The sequence below is a fragment of the Phaenicophaeus curvirostris genome, chromosome 12 (assembly GCF_032191515.1).
Source record: "Phaenicophaeus curvirostris isolate KB17595 chromosome 12, BPBGC_Pcur_1.0, whole genome shotgun sequence".
Taxonomy (NCBI): domain Eukaryota; kingdom Metazoa; phylum Chordata; class Aves; order Cuculiformes; family Cuculidae; genus Phaenicophaeus; species Phaenicophaeus curvirostris.
The window spans coordinates 19,602,781-19,617,874 of NC_091403.1; the positions used below are offsets into that span (position 1 = coordinate 19,602,781).

Consider the following 15,094-nt stretch of genomic DNA (forward strand, 5'->3'; position numbering starts at 1 on the left):
GTTGAGTTTTTAATGGTGCAGAGGAGAAATCTGGTAGTTTTTTTGCCAATGTGTATGAAAATCCTTCACGTAAATGACAGACATGGAATCTCTGGCTGATGTCATGATCTTTGGAGAAGAACCTAAGGAGCCCAGCCGCAGGACACAGACCTAAACAACTTGGAACGGGGATTGTCACAGAAAGCGGACACAAAATGGGAGAAAGGAAGTTGCAGTTCTGAGGCCTCAGACTAAGCTGGATGACGATGACAAGGTCAGGACCTGTTGTATTTTAGGGAGGTAACACTAGCCTCAACTCTTCGCTTTCATTTCACTCCTGTGATGCCCTCTTGGAGTCTTTGTCCAAACCCAGTCTAGGAAGTGTGCACAGAACTGATGGTGTGGGTCAGTTGCTCCCATGGGTGCTGTATGGCCTTGTGCCCTTTCTTCGTAACCAAGAAAACAAAGGGCAAAACCACCCAGCTGCTGGAATGTGTCCTACAGCTGTGTTCAGGAGATGTAGCTAGGCTCTGTCCTCCCTGTTCTCTCTCCACCAACCGATAACAAGAGCCTCGCCTCCATGCAGTGCCTCACCTCTGCCTTGATGATGGTCTCACATTCATTTTTACTTCTCTGAAATCTCACTTTCTTTGTATCTTCTTATCCCACCATTGCATTTAGCCCTCTGACATCTTGCCCAGCCTCTGAAAGACTTAAATTTACTATAACATACTCAGTCTGTCTTTCCCACTGAGATGAGAACAAGGTCCGGGACCTTCTTTACCAGGACTCCCAATGCCAGAAATGACAAAAAACAGAACAAGGGCCCCAAGGGCCACGAATAAAATCAGCATTTTGCAGAGAAGGATGGGCAGACACGCACACGCTCTCACACACACAGCAGAGCATGGGCTCTGTCCAAGCAGGACATTGCTTTTCTCTTCCCTCCTGCTTCTGATGGCACAGGAAAGTGAGTAACCCTTGCAGATATCGTGCTGGAAGAGCTGGAACAGGTTGCTCTGCAGCGTGCCCATTATGCCATGTCTTTGCAGAGAACACGAGTGGCTGAAGGGGCTCCCAAATCTCCCTGTGGAACTGGAGACGTGAAAAGCTGGGAGGGCACAGACAGTGTGTGCATATCCTCAGGTGATGGGGTGGGCAGAAATCGTTCCAGCCCTGCCCATCTCCGGCAGGAGGCCAAGTCCCTTGCTGGGACAGGGGTACAGAACAGGTACAGACTTTGGGGAGGCACCGTGGTGGGAGCGAAGTCCTGTAGCTGAGGGAGCTGGAGTCCAGCGAGGGAAGGGAGAGGGCCCAGGGTTGGCTTCTCAACAGCCCTGGCAGTGAGGATCCCCTGGCTTGAACTGAAAGGTCGACCGGGAATTTATGCTTCCCACAGGCAAGGGCTTCACCATTAGGTGAATCAGAAACCACCGCAGACCCAACAACTGATGAGGTGCACCCCGTAAAGGTAATTTGCCCTGCCCAGCACTGATGGGTGGCAGCCACCTCTCCAAGACCCTGAGAGGTTCAGCTGGGGCTTCAGTAGCATGCGAGCCCCCAGAGAAGGGGTGAAAGGGGCCAGCCCATGCCAGAACCATGAGAACCCAGTGCTACGGCTCTGCTTCAGTGCTGATCCCCTTTACCGGCTGGTGGGAAAATGCTTCAGAAGAGCCAAGCCAGGGTTATAGCTGCAGGAGATAAAAGCCCAGAAACTAAGATGTACTAGAATAAACAGGCATTTTTTGCTGCTGGCACTTTAATGTCCTTCCCATCTGCCATGACCCCCTTGCAGACAGCATCCCACCCCTCCATCCCTGGCTGAGGTGAATGACTGGTGGCCAGTGACCACGGATGCAGGGGGCCCTCTCCCTCTGCTGAACGAGAGTTGGGCTCAAGGGGAAGAGAATCAAGAGAATCAGGCAGGGAAAGATCCAGTTTGGGTTTGCACTCCGGAACTGGTTTTGCAGCTGCTTTGCTTCAGCCATGTAGTTTCTTGGTCACATTTCTCCGTTTCCCCACACAGGGAGGTGCTCAATTTGTAACACCAGGTTTTGTGTCATCCCTCAGCCAGGGTGTGACCAGCGATTGGTTTGGTTTCTACGCTCAAGCCTGTGCTCAGAAATCTGCATTTAGGCACCCTGTGAGCCATATTACACACACACACACAGAGGACGTGCCCGATGACCCTGTATGTGAGCTGTCTGCTCTCAGTGCCAACCCACCCTGAGGATCCTGTTAGCACCTCAGCGAAGCTGTGGGGCAGCTGGGGGTCTGTGCTGTGATCAGAGCCAGGGCACTGCTGGGCCCTTTCCAGCATCACCAGCCTTGTCCCTGCCTGTCTCTGCTCCCAGAAATCCCGCAGAACTGCTGTCTGGATCAGCAAGGCATCTTCAAACAAACCCTCACGCTCCTTGCATTCTACATGTTGGTAAAAGGGGGTGAATTTTCACATGTGACTGTACGTGCATTGCTTTTGTCACTTCAGTCATCTGCAGAGGCCTCAGACATTTTCTCTCACTAATCCCAGCACACTGAGGCTGTGCCTGAGCTTCACTTTGACTTTAAGCTCTGATTTTAATGGAGCTGAATATGGTGCCATCTACTATTGGCAAGTGAAGGGAAGAAAATCCTGACTTGGCTCCACTACTTACAGTTGCAGGAAAGTAGATTGATTTTCCTTTTAAGAAGTCATCCCAAACAAGCTGCCTTTCAGCCTCCAGCTACCAGCTGACCCTAATCACCAGCAGTGCTGCTCTGCGAGTTACCTTTCAGCAGGCACCTGATGAGAAAAAGGTATTAACTGAAGTCTCTTCAAAGAGGTAGATGCTCTCTTGTTTTAATAGAGGATAAAAACCAGGTTGATAGGTTAAAACGGGAGCCTTGTAGGACTTCCTCTGAGTGACCTCTGGTTGGCGTGGACACTGCAGGACCCAGCTTTCCTGCCCGGGGTGGGCTGGCCAGAAATCCCCCACGGTTGCATGCCCTGCCCTGTCAAGCTAGGCAGGAAGGTGTTAACAGCATCTCCCAGTGCCACGCGTCTGGGAATCTACCTCCATGACTGTGCTGCAAATTAGACAGCTCTTCAGGGTCGTTTCCCCCCCTCCTTCTCTTTTATTTTATTTTTTATACACCCGCTTTCTTCAGCCGTGATGGGAAAGGCTGGGGCTTGCCTGCACACGGCTCGCAGCAGCCTCTCCAGAGGAGCACACGTGCTCTCCCCTTCCAGCACTGCTGGTGACAGCGGGGGTGGCTCACAGGAGGCCATGGCCAGCTGCCCTCCCCAGACCTGGTGCTGGCTCTCAGGTGTCCTGTCCACCCACGCTGGCCTCCTGCTGTGGCCAAAGGATGCTGTCAGCTCTGGCCTTGTGCGTGCCCATCACTGTCAGCTCCTCTCTGCAGAGATTCGGCACTGATGTGCTGCTCAGCCACACGGTGTGGGCCAGCACAGCCCCTGGGGTGGCTCGCCAGGGAGTTGGAGGTGGGAGCCGCTCTTTGCTATTGCTGATGCTCCAGTTGGCCCAGCAGCCTCACCATCCTGGGAACAGCCACCCGGGAGGAGGGAGATCACCTCCACCACCCAGCATAGAGCGGGTACAGCCCATCCTGGCACTGCTGGAGCAAACTGGAGGTGTTTAAGGGACAGGTGGACGAGGCACTGAGGGACATGGTTTAGTGTTTGATAGGAATGGTTGGACTCGATAATCCAGTGGGTCTCTTCCAACCTAGTGATTCTATGATTCTGTGAAACCCATCAGTCAGGAGGGCCTAACAGACTTGGGAGTGACTTCTTGCTCTTAGCAGGGGCGGAAGGATGGAGGACAGGTCTCAGCGCTTCTCCTGTGTAAGTGTTTCTGCTTCCCTCCCCAGGAGCAGCTGGAATGTATTGCCAGGAACACAGGACCCCTGGCCAGCCTGGGGAGGGAGGTGGCGCAGTGTTGGGGGAAGCACTTTGCCAGCCTGAACCATATCTGTAGCTCATGCCTGCACCAGCAGGCAGGAACAGTGCCTCTGATGGATTGGGTGCCTCAAGCTCCCCACTGCTGCCAACCCCCAATTCCAGGCCTGCTTGTGAACCAGAGCCCAGCCAGGTGGCCAGAATGAGCCGACGGCCACGAGCAGCACCGGGCTGGGCACTCAGGCCAATGCTCTGCAGCTGTGGGGGATGGAGATGGGGAACACCTGGGGAGGCTGGGGCACAGGGGCGGCCTCCAGCCCGGCCCCTCACAGCTCCTGGCTCCTCGCAGAACGTTCCTCCAGCTCTGGCCAGGTAAGAGCAGTGGTGGGGGTTTTGGGGTGGCTCGCTGTCTGAAGCCCGCTTTTGGGGGTCCTCCTATTTTCTGGCTGCTGGGAGCAACCTGGGGGAAAGGCTGAGGTCTGACTCCATGCTCCTGGTCCCCACTGGGGACTCTGTCGCCTGGCTGTGGCTGCCCTCCGCTTAAAGGTGGCCCCGGGGACATGGCTGGAGTGAAGGGGTTTGGAAGGTGCCAAGGGCTGCAGTGTGGTGGGCACCGGACTGTGTGCCCCGTCTTTAGGGTCCTCTCAGAGCTTGCAGGTTTGGGGCTAGGACTGGGAAGCATTTCCCCCTGTCTAAGGGTGCCTTGTCCTTTTGGCTTCTCCCCCCTGCCCCCTGTGCTCCCAGCCCCACTCCACCCCCACTGGCTGCACGGCTTTCCCCTTCCAGCTAGGGCTGATCCCTCAGGGGGCTGAGGTGGCCCCAGCTCAGTAACCTGCTCAGTGTTCCTGAGCCCATCACAGCTTGTGGCTGCTGGAGCCCTCTGGAAAGGCAGTAATAAGGACTAGGTGAAGTGCTGCAAGCCAGGTATTAACAGCTCAGGGAGCCCAGGCAGGCTGGGCTGGGGAGAACCACCCTGATTGTCTGGGCTTGTGCCCAGAGCTGGGTGAGGGAGGACGGCAGGTGCTGTAGGGGCCCAGGAGGAGATGCAGCCAGGGGAGACCCAGTGAAGCACCTCCGCATGCAGCTGTGCATGCTGCGAGGGCCACGTGCCTCTTCAGAAGAGGGCAGAGCAATGCTGTGACCTTAGGTTTGCTCCGGAGGGATGAGAGCAGCCAGGCAGAGGCAGAGGTGAAAGGAGGAGGGCTGAGGCTGGGGAGGGCAAGGGTTCTGCTCCCCAGGCTTGGCAGGGTGGCTGTTCCTGAGCCACAGCAGTGCCAGCCCTGCACAGGGTAGCGCAGGGGCAGCCTTTGAGGTTGAGGGGGGCCAGCAAGGGTTTTATGGATGGCCCTGCGGGGTGGCACAGAGCCCCTGGGGAAGGTTTCACTGGCAGCTGCTCACTGCCAATACCCTTGCGCCCTTCTCCACTGGCAGGGTTTTTTGTCACAAGGCATCAAATCCTCACTGCAGACGCTGAGATCGATAGGAACAGTGTGGGAGCAGGGCTGCGCTGCGTAAGCCAGCCACAGCTGCCAGGGAAACCCCTGTGCGGGAGGGAAGCTGCCCCAACCGCCCCAGCCTCGCTGCAGAGCTTGGCTGGATTAAGTGGATGCTGTTACCATGGTGATGGTGCCCACGGAGGAGAAAGGGAATCTGGTGTTTTCCTCACGTACGAGGATGCTGGGCGGGAGGGGGCTGTCAGGCACGCAGCCATCCCCACCAGCCCCAGCTTCCCTGCTCCACTGGGGAAACCCCTCGCAGGCTCGCCCTGGCCAGGGCACAGGGTGTGTGTCTGGTCACAGCTGGGCTCCACTGAGCCCCAGGACAAAGCTCTGTGTCCCACAGCCCCCTGGGATGGTGCTGCACCCTCAGAGCTGGGCGTCCCCACCCCAGTCCCCCTGTCCTGCTGTGAGAGGGGACCTGGGAGTCTGCATTAGCAGTGCCCTTGGGAGGCTGAGCTCTGGCAGTGGCCCCACGCTCACTGGGGGCATAAGGGAGCCCTGAAGAAAGGGCAGGTCTTTCCAACACACACATCTGAATGTCCCAGCAACCTCGCCAGCCAGGGACAGTGACCAACCTCACGAATGGTTCTTTCCTTTCCTCTCAGGTTTGCAGCCCAGAACAGAAACCTCTCCCCGTCTTTCCAGGATGATAAAATCATAGGAGATAGAGGCACTGACAGCCAGCCTAAAATGAAAGAAGAGAAAAAGGGACACAGTGAGATCTCCAGGCAGAGGTGCCTGGGGCAGCCTGGTCTTCCCTGGCCTGGAGCCCACCAAGGGTGAGTACAACTGATCTGGATTAAGTTAATGTGCTCTTATTCTATTCGTGCTCCTCCAGCACGTCTCATTCAATCCTCCCAGCCCTTGCAGTGCTGGGGTTGCTGCAGGATACTGGAACCAGGGCTGTCCTGTGTCTGGTTCGGGTGGGGAGAGTTTGTGGGTACTGGAGCAGCATGACACTGTGTTTCTGAGGTCGGCAGTGGTGTTACTGGGGCATTTGTGTATCCAGCAAAAGGGCTGTGGTTAAACTGCCACCAAGCCCAGCCCTTGTGAGCAGAATGCTTTTCCCCACAGCAAGGTGGGTCCAGCAGCACTCGGAGTGTGCTGGATCCTTCTTTGCTCACAGCCCACCCCCCCCACACCCCAACCCCGATTTAATTTGTCTGGCACTCTATCCCATTCAGGCTTTTCCTGCCTTTTCAAAAGGCAGGTGCGCAGTCTGGATCTGTGGCTGTCTGCCACACTTTCACTTTTACCCTCATGTTCTCATTGCCACTTTTTCCATGTTGTGCTGGCCTTTGGCTTTCCTTTTTGGAATCTGCTGCCTCTGCCCCATCAGCCCTGCGTGTTTCCTTGCTTGGATGGTTGTCCCTTTGACTCCCAGAGTGTCCATCACTCCGGAGAGTGGGCCAGCACTTCTGGATGTAGAAATTTTGCTATATCTGCTTACAGAAAGTTCTAGAGAGTCACAAAGCAGCTCAGCATTAGGTTTTGAACAGTCCGCTGCATGTGTCCACAGCCCTGTGTGAGAAAGGGAGAGAGAATGTGGCTGAAGCCTCTGCTGGGCTTGGGCCCCATAGAAGAGTTGAAGTGGTTTTACTTTTTTGGCAAAGGTGGTTTAGATAAATCACGCTGAGCCCCAAAGGAGTGTTTCTATTAGCAGTGAAGAGTCGTTTGATGTGAGTTACTTTAAATCACGTCTGAATTCATTTTAAGACAAGAGGATGTTCTTAATGGAAATGTTAAGGTGTTTGAGGGCTACGAAGAAACCGGTGCTGGGCAGGCAAAAGCTACCGTGAGCCCTTTCCTGAACTGCTGACAGGAGAGCATCCTGAACTCTGAGCCCTGACCTAGGCTGGCGAGAAACCACAGATGCTCGTCTGGCTGAATGCAAACACTGGGCGTGCTGAGGGTGTCTGCTGCCCCGTTAACGGTGATTCACTGCTGCCCTCCCGTGTCCCCATCCTGTAAAGCTCCCTACAGGCACCGCTGTCACCTCTTTCCTCCCATGTCCCCATCCCGCACAGCTCCCTACAGGCGCCACTGTCACCTCTTTCCTCCCATGTCCCCATCCCGCATAGCTCCCTACAGGCACCACTGTCACCTCTTTCCTCCCATGTCCCCATCCCGCACAGCTCCCTGCAGGCACCACTGTCACCTCTTTCCTCCCATGTCCCCATCCCTCAGAGCTCCCTACAGGCACCACTGTCACCTCTTTCCTCCCATGTCCCCATCCCGCAGAGCTCCCTGCAGGCACCACTGTCACCTCTTTCCTCCCATGTCCCCATCCCGCACAGCTCCCTGCAGGCACCACTGTCACCTCTTTCCTCCCATGTCCCCATCCTGCAGAGCTCCCACAGGCTCCGCTGTCACCTCTCTCCCTGGCAGCTCTACTGGCCCCTCTCCCTGCTGCCCCTCGTCCCCCTGCCTTGCCCAGACCCCACAGCTCCGCGCGTTGCCTGCTGGTCTTGGCCTCGCAGGGCGTGCTCACTCCTAGAGCTCAGAGTTTGTTAGCTCAGGGTTGGCGTGGGGGGGTTTTGCTGTACCCGCTCTGCCTCCCTGCATCTCATAGGCTCCTTGTGATGCTCCCAACGTTAACAATTAATGCTTTCTGTCCCATTCCTCCTGTCCTGCGCTCATATACCCCTGCACACCCCACCAATTCCAGCGTGGTTGGCAAGTCCCTGACCAGCTGCAGGATCATTCCACCCCTTCAGAATTTTGGGGTCCAGTTCCCACCTAAGGGGACCTCAGTGTGGGTGCACAATTTAATAATTAAACAGAAGGATCGGGGTACCAAAACAGGCCTGGGGCAGGGGCTGTGACCACGGCGGTAGCGTGGAGTCCTGTTTGCAGGGCTCAGGAGGAGGAACGGCCCCACACCCCAAGAACATGAGACACAAGCGATGGGAAAGGGCCCCACACCCCAAGAACACGGGACACAAGCGATGGGAAAGGGGCTGGCAAAGCAGAGGCTGCTGAGCAGTGAGTCTGTGGTGTCGGAAGAGCCTGGAGTCACTGGGAGGGTAACCATGAGGGTAACTAGCTGCGCCCCAAAAGCTCTAGACAGAAAGTGCTGCATTCGAAGAACTGCGGTGTGATTTTCTGGTTCGCTACGGCTGTAGATGTGCTCTTCCTTCTGCTGCCTGCGTGTTCGCAGATCCTTGTGCTACTGCGCTTTGCCACGGAGGGGAGGAGCCAGACACACTCTGCACACTCGGTGTCTGCACAGAGATGGGGAAGGGGTGACAACAGATCCTCTTCTTTCTTTGGCAGCCACAATCTACCAAAGCACAACAAAAAGGTGCGAGTAAAATTCCAAATCCGCGCACAAACTGACTTAGAAACAAAAAAGTTACAGGAATAACTGGAAAGAGAACAAACTCTCCAAGGAGACGAGAACTTGGATTAAAAAAGTGTATTGGATGTCCAATACAAAATAATAAACATGAAGGTATTAAAAAAAGCCATAGAGTATACAGCAAACACTACAGAAAAGCAAAAAAATGTACAGAAAGGGAGACGTCTACCGCAGTCCTCAAAATCCTTCTACATGGGAATCATAAACCAATGTACAGGGTTGGTTTTCTCCCCCCGTGCCGCTGAGGGAAGCTGCCAGGGAACAGCTTGACAAGGACACTACAAGGGTACACAATGTTCCAAATTGAAAATCACAGGATAGGTAAGAAAACGTAGCATTAAAATGTGAAAAAAGTGCAATACAGATTGTACACTGAATAAATGTTTTTTTTTTCTTTTAGTTTAACCTTAAAAAACCAACTTTGAACAGTTGCTTTATCATTAAAAATATTCCCCCTCCCCAATTCAATGACGATATTAACATTCATGGTGTTATACATAGGTAATATTCACAAAGACCCACCAGCTAGGAATACTGCGTGTGTACGACGGCATCTCTTTGGGTACAGGTAAAAAGTAGGCAAAGGGAAACAAATGCCCCTCCTCTCTGGACAGGGTGTGTAGGTTATTTAAATACATACGCTGCAGCTTGGTTTTGCCCTGAACCGGATTGATGATTAGAAGCCCCAAACATCAGTTATCCAGGTGGCCCACGGTGCTCTGACGCATTTGATTCCTTCCCCCCCTCAAATAATAAATAAACCCAGGAAATGGCCTAGAAATGACAACACAGAGTCCAGAAAAAGAAGGGAAGTGAAGCCTCAACTCCAGACCCTGCTGCTCTCCGGCTGATCCATTGGCTCTCTCTTCTCTTACTGACGGGGCCCAGAGCTTCACATTTAATCACACTGATAAAAGAAATAAATGGACCCAAGTTCTTGGTTTTATATTTCAATCTAAGCAGCCCACAGTGTTTCTGTTTGTGTTCCAGCAGGCACAGCCCTACAGAGGCACCCGCATGTGCAGCACCTGCTACCTGCATGGCTTCCACTGTCACCGCTGAGCTCCTGGGGTCACGGATCCGATGCTCAGGAGGAGCAGATTCACCATCTGAAGCACCAGTAAGTTTTGAGTTTCCTTTCACCATAAAAGTGAAATTGCACGCACTCGTTAGGCAGCTGGGTATGGTTTCCTTCTCTTTTTACTACACTACAGCCCCTCTCTTTAATCTTTTCCTCCCCACCGCGTACGGCAGAGCCAGGCAGCCGTATGAGGGGAAACGAAAAACCCCAACTCCTTCCCCCCAGCGCTCAATCGCACGTTTTGTGATGCCAACCCCAACAGAGCAGAGCCCTGCTGCCCAAATAAGCTGTAGCGTCACCTAACCAGAAGGAATTTTTTTAATGCTTCTAAATGAGTCTCACTGCAATTTGGTAACCAGGGACGGAGGATGCTGAAGGTACAAGGAAGGACATTACAGAAGATGCTTTAGTTTCCTTCGGTCTTTCGAGTCAATGTAGAAAGACAGGAAAACAACGATAATGAAACCTCCCACTGGATCCCCTCCCCTTCCCCGTCTACTTTTCCCCGCTCAGAATATTAAAACTGCACAAAAAGCGACAAACAAGCCTTTCAAATTACATTTCAATTCAAACAGACTGGTAATCTCACAGTGATGAGAGGAGAAAGTCAGGCTTTAATAATTATAATATAAAAATAATAAAAAAAGCTTACAAATAGCAGTGCAGCATCCCAAAGGCCATGGATTAACTGCCAGAAGGGGACGTAATTATACGCAGAATAAAAAACAAAACAGAACAACCCACGCTGGCAATGAATTTTCATACACAATAGAACAAGCAGTCAAACGTCAGTCTAGGCTGTGGAAAACAACAGTTTCTCCTTTTTTTTTTTTTTTGATTACAATAGTTTTTTCCTTTTTATAAAAAAAAGATAAAATAAAAACACAAATAAAATTGTACATAAAAGCGAATGTCCAACACTGAAAAGGCAGGGCAACCACACCACTGAGACAAAACCTGACCAGAAAAAAAACCGGGAAGTCCACCTTTTTTCGTTTTGTCCGGATGCTGGATGTCAGCCCGATGCGTCCCACCCTGCGCGGTCTCAGCAGGTAAATGGAATTCCACCTGGCGATGACTTCCTTGCAGGACGATGACAAGAACGGTCGCCTCTCTTACCAGCTGCAGCACGAATGCTCTGGCTGGTTCGTTCACATACTGTGTGGGCTCTTGTGTGCTGTCCCTCTTCCTGTTTTTTCTCTTGTTTTTTTTTTTTGTTGTTTTTTTTTTCTTTTCTCTGTACAATTCCTTGCGTTCCAAGGCTGAGTCCCAAGACTTGTCTGGAGTCATGTCCTGGCGAAGGTGGTCACGCTGTAGTGATGGCGTTAAGGTCCTTCATCAGTCCTTCCAGGTGGGCCATCTCTTTGGTCAGCTCATCCGGTTCGTAGTTCTGCGGGAGATGTAAAACGTTAATGACAAGGTGTCTTGCTGTCTCCCAAGAGGGACAGAGCAAGAAATAACAAGAAACAGCCACTGAGTCTGATGCAGATTGTGACCCTGACATACAAATAAGCAGCAGCACATCCATTGGCGGTGACAGGAATTAATAACTTGGAATAACTCGCTATTTTAAGTATGGGTCTTTTTGCAATCCTTTCACTGACATAAGACTGTGATCATCTTATCTGCTTTCCTTCTATCAATTCCCGCTTCAAGATGAGCACATCCTTTGAACCAAAGGAGATATTCTAGCAAACTCTTCCTAGCCCAGGGGTCTGAACAGGCTGGACCGCTGGGCTGAGACCAATGACAGGAGGTTTAACAAGGCCAAAGGCCGGGTCCTGCACTTGGGGCACAACAACCCTGTGCAGCTACAGACTAGGAGAAGTCTGTCTAGAAAGCTGCCTGGAGGAGAGGGACCTGGGGGTGTTGGTTGACAGCGACTGAACAGGAGCCAGCAGGGGCCCAGGTGGCCAAGAAGGCCAATGGCATCTTGGCTTGGATCAGACACGGCGTGACCAGCAGGTCCAGGGAGGTTCTTCTCCCTCTGGACTCGGCACTGGTGAGACCGCTCCTCGAATCCTGGGGTCAGTTCTGGGCCCCTCACCACAAGAAGGATGTTGAGGCTCTGGAGTGAGTCCAGAGAAGAGCAACAAAGCTGGTGAGGGGGCTGGAGAACAGACCTTATGAGGAACGGCTGAGAGAGCTGGGGGTGTTTAGCCTGGAGAAGAGGAGGCTGAGGGGAGACCTCATTGCTCTCTCCAACTACCTGAGAGGAGGTTGTGGAGAGGAGAGAGCTAGGCTCTTCTCCCAAGTGACAGGGGACAGGACAAGAGGGAATGGCCTCAAGCTCTGCCAGGGGAGGTTTAGGCTGAACATTAGGAAAAAGTTTTTCATGGAAAGGGTCATTGGGCACTGGCAGAGGCTGCCCAGGGAGGGGGTTGATTCACCTTCCCTGGAGGGGTTTAAGGGACAGGTGGATGAGGTGCTGAGGGACATGGTTTAGTGTTTGATAGGAATGGTTGGACTTGATGATCCGGTGGGTCTCTTCCAACCTGGTCATTCTATGATTCTATGAAAAAAGTGGCCCCTGTCCTGTGTCCAACGCATTATCCGCCAGCTGCTGACAGTGCTGAATAGCAGGGAGCTGCAGGTACTCAGACTCCCACAGGTGCTCACTGAAAAGCAGTATCAGTTCTAATCACTACCTAACCCTGATTTTTAAAACTCAGTTTAACTAGTGTTTAGTGCGCTGTGGTGACTTTATGGTACCAATTTATTAAAACATTTAGTAATGGATATATTTCAATATTATGAATTTGTTGATGAATAAACTAATGAGCAGATTTTCAGTACCAACCAAAAAAAAGAAAAACAAGGTAGGAGTGACAACTTGACAGAAGGGCAATAGGGCACCAGATCAAGCATGCACACAGTTTCCAGACCAGCACAAACAAAAATAAAATCAAGAGAGTGACAAAAACAATGTGACAAAAGAAAAGGACCATAAGGCAACAAGAAAACAAACAAGAGGTCATAGTAAGCATTTCCTTTAGCTGCAATGCAACAGCCAATGCAATGGCTGATTCAATAGCTTGCAATTTGAAAGGAAAACAGGTCTTCCAGTACCTGGCACCCCCAACATCCTGACTTCCTAAAAGCTGTTTCTAAAAAGGCCCAACAGTTGGTTAGATTTTTCCCCAAAATTCAGATGTGAATATCTAAAACCATATTTGGGCTGATGGCGTTAAGCATTTTGGCTTTAATGCTGAATTTTTCCTTTTGCAATGACCCTTGGGGGGCTCTGCAGCAGCACAGGAAGCTGCAGCTGCACAACTTTAACGGGATCCAGGCACAGTGCGCTTGCAAAATAAACAGAAATAAATGACATCTCAAAGCAAGCATGAACACATCATCTTAAGCTGTGCAGAAGAGTGAACGGCACTGTTGGAGGCCTTCAGCTCTGTGAACAAAGATGCTCTTTACATCAAGATAAGCAGGCAAAACACAGATGTGCAGGGCCCTGTTCACAGCTCCACTGTGGATGCCTGCATCACGAAGCCCAAGCCCTAGATGAACGCTCACTTAGGCACTACAGCCCATGAAGGAAAAAAGGACCGGTGCTACGGATGGGATCTGTCTTTCCTGTCCTCCTCTTGTAATTGCCACAGGCCAGCAGAAACTAGCAGTGCTTGGCATGAGCCGGGAGCGGCAACCATGGAGAGCATCACTCTGTGCTCTGGTCACCATCCGGTTCAGCTGAAACAGTGTCCAAGGTTCTTCAGTTTTAGACTGAGGGGGCCTTGTGGACTGGAATGGATGGAAGCACTGAATCCATTTAATGTTGCAGAATTGGGAATGAGGTAGGCTCTTCAGCAATTTTCAGATTAAGAAAGCACCACTAATACTTGCAACTAAAGTGCTTGTTCTCTGAATTTCCTGCCTTGTGATTGCACTAGATCTTTTATATGGGTTAACAGGCAATGGCACTTGGTGCAAGTCAGAGGCTTCATTATCCTCTGCCTTTGAAAGTCTCAGAGGAGACATTACTCAAGTTTACAAGCATCATATAAAGAGAGATTGGCCGCCATTTGTTCAGCATTGCCCAAGAAGGCCCCTGGCAGTATAAAAGTACCTACGCTTTCCGAGTCCTCGAGCATCCTGGTGGTTTCCTGCACATCAGGGGCGCTGGGAACCACCACTGGCATAGGAGGTCGAGTTCTTCCCAAAGTCCCAATCGACGCCGTCTTCACCGAGTGAACTGGATGGTTCGGAGCTTAAAATAAGTTGTGACACAGTTATGCCTCAGTTAATTAGTTCTTTTGCCTATTCAGAAAACTCTTGAAAGTAGGAGAATAAAAAGGATTCTATTGGAGAGAAACAAATGCTTCAAATTATGCAACGCTGAAGTTGAATTTTTGTCTACTTTATCTACATACGTAACATAAAAGGGCCTTGAAAGTTAAAATGACAAAATTCAATCCAGTCTCTGACACATTTCCTTTTACGCCCAGTTCTACCTCCCCGCCAGGGAGCTTCCCTCCTCCTCTCTCTTTTCGTCAGGTTCTCCCGCTCACCTTGCTGGGTCAGTAGGGGTGTGCTGGGCAGTGCAGGGTCGTAGCTGGCGCCCGCAGGTGGAACTGCCGGCACCGCAAAACTCTTCAGCGGGTGGGAAGGCCGGACGTGTGCCGTAGGGAGGTTCTGGGCCGAATCCTCCTCTTGTGCATTAGCCAGATAAGATCCTGTGGTGCTTTCAGGATCCGGGTGGTCAGCACACGCCTGAGCCGAGGATGCCGGCATGGTGTCCGTGCTGGGTGTGTTCCGAACAGATTCTGCAACAGCCAAAACGAAAAAGAAAAAAACAAAAAAAAAAGGAGGCTTATTTCTTTATTTATTTCATATTTTCTGTGGTCAGGAGGAAACAAACCAGTAGTGTTGTTTGCGAGCACCTTTTCCATGACTGCTCTTATAAGCTCAGAAGTGGATTCACAGATGAATTATCTGTGCAGAAAATAACTGCGACCCTGGGTAACTGTCTTGTTTTAAGGTGAACAGCAACAGCTGCCTGATAACAAAAGGCGCTTGAGAACTGACTGACTGCACAGGCATAACTCCAAATCAACAGGTTTGCACAAACACCTACGAGTAGAAGACCTCAGATAAACAGCATGGAACACAAATCTCCATTCTCATCTTATCCTTCAATATCTCATAGTATTGGCATTCTTAACCAGGTCTACAGTAAAGCCTGAATCACTATAGTGCATACAGAAGAGCCAACTTGTTTTCCAAGATAGACCTGAAATCCCTTTGCTTGGCAAAAGCTACAATGAAAT

General features: G+C 51.6%; 1 protein-coding gene across 10 annotated transcripts in view; it reads right to left on the reverse strand.

The window, feature by feature from the left end:
- Positions 1-10,412: 10,412 nt before the first annotated feature.
- Positions 10,413-15,094, reverse strand: part of NEO1 (neogenin 1) — a 176,452-nt gene continuing 171,770 nt past the window's right edge. For 9 of the 10 annotated variants that reach the window (XM_069866746.1, XM_069866752.1, XM_069866751.1 and 6 more), the window contains 3 exons: positions 14,336-14,590; positions 13,898-14,034; positions 10,413-11,208 (listed from right to left, as the gene is read on the reverse strand). In XM_069866746.1, coding sequence (XP_069722847.1) covers positions 11,125-11,208; positions 13,898-14,034; positions 14,336-14,590 — 476 coding nt within the window. In that variant the 3' untranslated portion in view covers positions 10,413-11,124. Of the gene's footprint in view, positions 11,209-13,893; positions 14,035-14,335; positions 14,591-15,094 lie in introns of all 10 variants that reach the window. The other variant, XM_069866750.1, reaches the window with a different exon arrangement.